The following is a 5,137-nucleotide window of genomic DNA, read 5'->3' as shown; positions in this document are numbered from 1 at the left end:
TCAGTTTTCTTAAGAACACAGTGGTCACGCTGGGGGCTGGACCAGAAATCCTCTGGACAATTGGTGCACTCCAGGGAGTCTAAGAAGACAGGGAAAGTGTTGAGATACATGCTTAAATTATATCTCCAAACTGCTCTGTTTAAAACTGAATACCAACCAGTCTTATTGCTGATCTTTCCCTCAGAACAAGGGATGCAATCAAAACAGCACTCAGATTCCCCCTTCTTTCTGGCCATCCGGGTACCTGGAGGACAGCTCTCACTGCACACTGACCTGGGTGCCTATATGTAGAAAAATAAATATCTGTTACCCTACACAGGGCTGCAGTGGATGGCCAGCGAAGCCTGGATTGCAGCTACTGTGCTTCTACACTGCTATAATGAGTCATCCATGGGATACAAAATAGTTGTCTGAATAATCAGGAATAACCTTTTTGGATTCAGAGTTCCAGAAGATTTTGTCTTCATCAAGTGTGAGTTCTTCACCTTTGGCTGACTCTTTAACCTCACCCACATTCTGAATTTTAGTTCTTCCGTCAGGGAGCCACAGCCAGTTCATGACATCATATATTGGTATGGCATCCCCATTATCATCAAATGACACTTGATCACCAAATGGTGTGGTGAAGTTGACCATTTCCAAGTAATACACAAGCTATAGTTATCAAAAAAAGGGACAGAGGAAAATAAAAAATAACCATGGGGACACATCAGTGCTTAGTATTCAAAATTTCAACTGAATACTACACCTATGAACATTTGAAGACATGCCTCTAACAATTCCAACATAGCATTTTCTTTAAAGAGAAGTCACATCACTGATAATACCATATACCCAGTGAAAGCAGATGTTGGCTCTGACCTGATATTGTTATCCACTGCTGTTACCCATGTAGGGAACATCCTTTCAGCTATTTGCTTTAAGATTAGTAAACACACAGATTTGTATTTAATTCTATACCCTAAACGCTACTCCACAATAAATGCTAAAGCACAGGATTTAGTTACCTAAACAGGTGGAGTGTAAACTGATATCCCACCTGCCATGACTCCAGTCTTTGCAAAGTTCCACAGCTGTTCCCACTGAAAGGCCCTCTCCCCGGCTCGCACTGCAGAATGTCATCAAGAGCATACGCCAGGGCATACACCGCCTTGTACACGTTGTACTCTGGCCTAAGGTTTGAAATGTCCAAGAACTCAGTCTCCACATTCTCTAGATCTTCCTGTCCAGTGCATAGTGATCCCCCAGCTTCCACCCAACCTGCATGAGGTGGTGCAAATCTACACTGAAATGTGTATTCCCAAAACTGATTTACCTGAAATGTATTCAAAACAGAGTGTCATAATATACTGTATTAGTATTGCAAAATACCAGATCAGATTGCAAGGTTAAACTCACCATGCTATTTCCATAGCTGTTGTTGTGTTCAGGTCGTATTTGCAACAGGAAGTCCCTGAAACCTGGTATTTCTCCTCGACGGATGGCGATGCCCAGAGTGCCACCTATGTACGGCATGAGTTGGGGGGTCTGAAGCACAGTAGCTGCAATCCAGGCTTCGCTGGCCATCCACTGCATCCCTGTCACATTCTGCCTCACCACCTGTGCATTGCATTATATAAAAATATGTAAATTCATACTGTCATGACACAGTTGGTGTCTTGCCTTAGTCATTCAAACATGTGTTTTACACAGTATTATGAGCATAGTAATACATGTCATTACAACTAGAGGTCAATGTAATTTGTCTCATTTAGTGATCTCAGTATAATACCCTGCTTACAGCGCCTTGAACAATAAGAAGTGATTCATTCAATTAAATCTATTTTTTACAGGACGTTTTATTGACACTTCAATTTTTCGGTTTGATAAATAAAACATTAAGGTGTGTAATTATATTAAGTTATGATTAAACTATTTCAAGCCCAACCTCTTCCATGAGGTTAATCATGTGACTCTCATGTGCAAACACAATGACCACACGAGCTGTAGATATCCTCATCATATCCACAATTCTCCTTAGTCCTGCTGGGTCATTGCCCCAGGGCAAAACCTCTAGGTAGGCCAGACACCCTGCACCAGACTGAGCCATGTCAGATTGGAAGGAATTGGCAGCATGGAGTCCATAATCATCATCACTGACCAGCAGACCTGTCCAAGTCCAGCCAAAGTGCCGGAGAATCTGAATCATAGCACGCACCTAAGTAAATGCAGAGTGGTGGGATTAGTGCACAGGCTGGAATAATCATTCAGTTGGGAACCTGATAAACAGGTTCCACAATGGACCATGTTTAACAGTTGCCTTTCAGCATTGTTAGCTCGGACAAAACAGCTCCGTCAATGGCACAAGGAATGTGACAGGTATTACGCTAAACGAATACATTTTTCATTGCAGCACAGGGATGTTCTTTCTGAGGAATGTTTATGTGCAACAGCTTTTTTTATGCTTTTTTATTTTGCTGATAGACGTTCACCTGGAAAGCGTCACTTGGGATCGTCCGAAAGAAGGATGGAAACTTTTGCCGGTCACTCAGGCACGAACATGTGGCAAAGTAACTCACCTGTTAAAAAAGACAGACTATACAGCCTAAAAACATTCAAAGCCTTTACCGGCCCTTTACAATTTTCGAGTGGATTAGTCCATGTTTACAATTGACATTCAATTTGAAACTAAATCAAAATGATTCGAAAGATTTACGGCGGAAAACTTACCATAGGTATTCTGTACAAACCTAGGACAGTGGAGATGGCAATAGAACGTGTAGAGGAAGAATCACCCACAATTCCTAGGACCGGAGGGGTTCCTGCACAGGTATCGTCTAATATAAACTGCTCTTCTCGACCACTGGCTAATGACAACGCTGCACGGAATCCAATTCCTAGTTTGACGCAGTTATCATAAAGACTATATCCCAAAGTCACGTTAGGTAGCAGGTTGGTGTTTCTGTTGATCTCATCAATAGCAAAGGCCATGCTCTGGGCCTGCCTGAATCCTAGAATATCAAAACTAACACAGAAATACCACTGTTGAAAAAACAACATCAAATAGCAATTGTGTAGACATGTACAGGTTGCACAATTACATATTTTGAAAACAATTAAGCCAGTTGAATAGCAACAGTTATTACAATACTAAAGGAGGCTGTGCAAAAAAGTGATGTGTCCAAAATGGCACAAATACAAAATGCCTTTTTTTTTTCCCTTTCAGAGTAAATTCTTATTATATAAAATACATTACTCTAATGAGATTGACCTCCCCCACTTTTTGCTTTTCAATGTTTCCCTGACAGACTAACCTGTGGCAGGTAGGCTGTTGTGGCTCTGAGGTAAAAGACAGGTCAGGAAAGACAGAAAAGAAGTGAATCTCAAATAGCCCACCCAGAACCACATCTCCAGCCTTGTGCATCCCATTTAGATGAAATTGTCCCTGTAGCTGGCAGGAGGTGGAATAAAGATGGGAGGGCACAGAAGAAGAAAAGTAGGAATACAACAACAGGAAGTACACGAACAAGAGCAGGTTGATATCCAAAAATGCCCACATGACTTTCCCCCTGTTTACCCCTTTACTGATCCATCGCCAAGCCCTTTTATTCACTTGCAGTATTGTTTAATCTTGCACACCACCCATCAGGGAGTACGCAAAAGTAAGGGCAGGGCCTGAATTGCATTTAATTTGAGATTGATTTTGTATTGAGGCATATTGTGTGTTTATTAGTTTGTTTGAATGTCAATTGACTTTGATATGTACTGTATATCAGGGTGCATATAAAGTAGAGACTGTTTCACCTTCCAGGAAAACATCTTGTTGTAAAATACAGGGTTCACTCTGTAGTTGAATACATATACAGTATGGGAAGAGCAACTTTACACAGAGTATAATCCCGAATTTGTCCGTGACAAGCAAACCAAATTAAACTCACTAAACGCTCAAATAAGCCCTGGGTATGTCCCATGGATGTGTATATGGATGTGTATGTCCACTAGATGGTAGCAGCATACCAAGACATTTGGCGAAATAATACATCCTCCCCTTGCACAGTGTCTGCTTGATGGAGGGTTATTGTATAGTAGTATTTTGGCAAGTTTTAGACATGATCAGTTCTGCAGAAACATGTGGGAAAGACGTATTTCCACATTAGTCTGTAGATTTGGTAATTGTATTTCTATGATTACAGGCATGGAACCTGTAAGGGTGATTACTTATTTCCCTCAATACATAATAGTGAGTGCAGGCATACTTTTCCAGGCAGGATGACCTTACTCAGCTCCATTCCCTGCTTAATTGTAGCAGAATATTGCATCCATTAAAACATTGGCATTGACCAAAAAGCAAGAAAGCATCTTATTTAGGTGGCATTTCAGAAAAACAAAAAAAGAACATTTTCACTATTTCTCACAAAATGACTGGCGGAATTAAACCCTTGTGAAGTCGGTCCGAGGAGAAAATATGTTGTGATTCATATTGGAAAACTAACAATAAGGAAACTTTGATAGCCTCTGGCATAATGAAAATTTACAGTATGTGTAATTACAATAATGGTACTTGAAATCAGTCTTAATTAGAACATTGAATAATAGTTGGCCATTGCACAGTCGTCATTACCAGAACTGATAGTGGCATAGTCTTCAAAAATTCAGTTTCAACTTCTTCTGTTTTTTCCTCTAGAGTATTTCACATGGGCAGGACAGCATATATAAAATGAAGGTGGTATTACAATTGATGATTTGATTGATCAAGGATTATGTTATTTTTTAATGATGAATAATACATTTGACACTGCTGCATCTATACACACGGACATCCAATTTCCCAACAGCCTTTTTAATTGGATTTTTGGTAGTAATTCGTTATATGTATCCGTTTTTGCAAATTAAAGTGCGAGGAGGGTATGGATATGTAGTTATTTCAGTTTTTGTCAATTTACTGATATAAGACTAGACCAGGCATTGTAAAAAAAAAGATCATACAAAAACGACAACTATAATGTAAGATTCAATTTTTTTTCAGATTTATTAATTATGTATTGCTTCTAGTTGTGTTTGTTGAATGCAAAATACAGAGCAGATAGGATTATTTGATACATTCACCTCGCCCCATGATTGCTTTCTTTGTGTTCCTCTCTGGTCTCAACAGGATTAT

At 39.8% G+C, this 5,137-nt stretch overlaps 1 protein-coding gene across 1 annotated transcript; it reads right to left on the bottom strand.

The window, feature by feature from the left end:
* Positions 1-4: 4 nt before the first annotated feature.
* LOC116379181 (extracellular calcium-sensing receptor-like) lies at positions 5-3,538 on the bottom strand (the record flags this gene model as incomplete). The annotated part of the gene is made up of 9 exons (XM_031841120.1): positions 3,294-3,538; positions 2,710-3,004; positions 2,472-2,558; positions 1,928-2,197; positions 1,399-1,599; positions 1,040-1,315; positions 430-654; positions 158-281; positions 5-79 (listed from the first exon to the last, which is right to left on the bottom strand). Coding segments are annotated over exons 1-9 (1,798 nt in total), but the record flags the coding sequence as incomplete, so codon positions are not given.
* Positions 3,539-5,137: the final 1,599 nt, after the last annotated feature.

This window comes from Anarrhichthys ocellatus, unplaced genomic scaffold (assembly GCF_004355925.1).
Source record: "Anarrhichthys ocellatus isolate YVR2014 unplaced genomic scaffold, GSC_Weel_1.0 scaffold3844, whole genome shotgun sequence".
Lineage (NCBI taxonomy): Eukaryota > Metazoa > Chordata > Actinopteri > Perciformes > Anarhichadidae > Anarrhichthys > Anarrhichthys ocellatus.
This window is presented reverse-complemented; position numbering and strand designations above follow the sequence as displayed.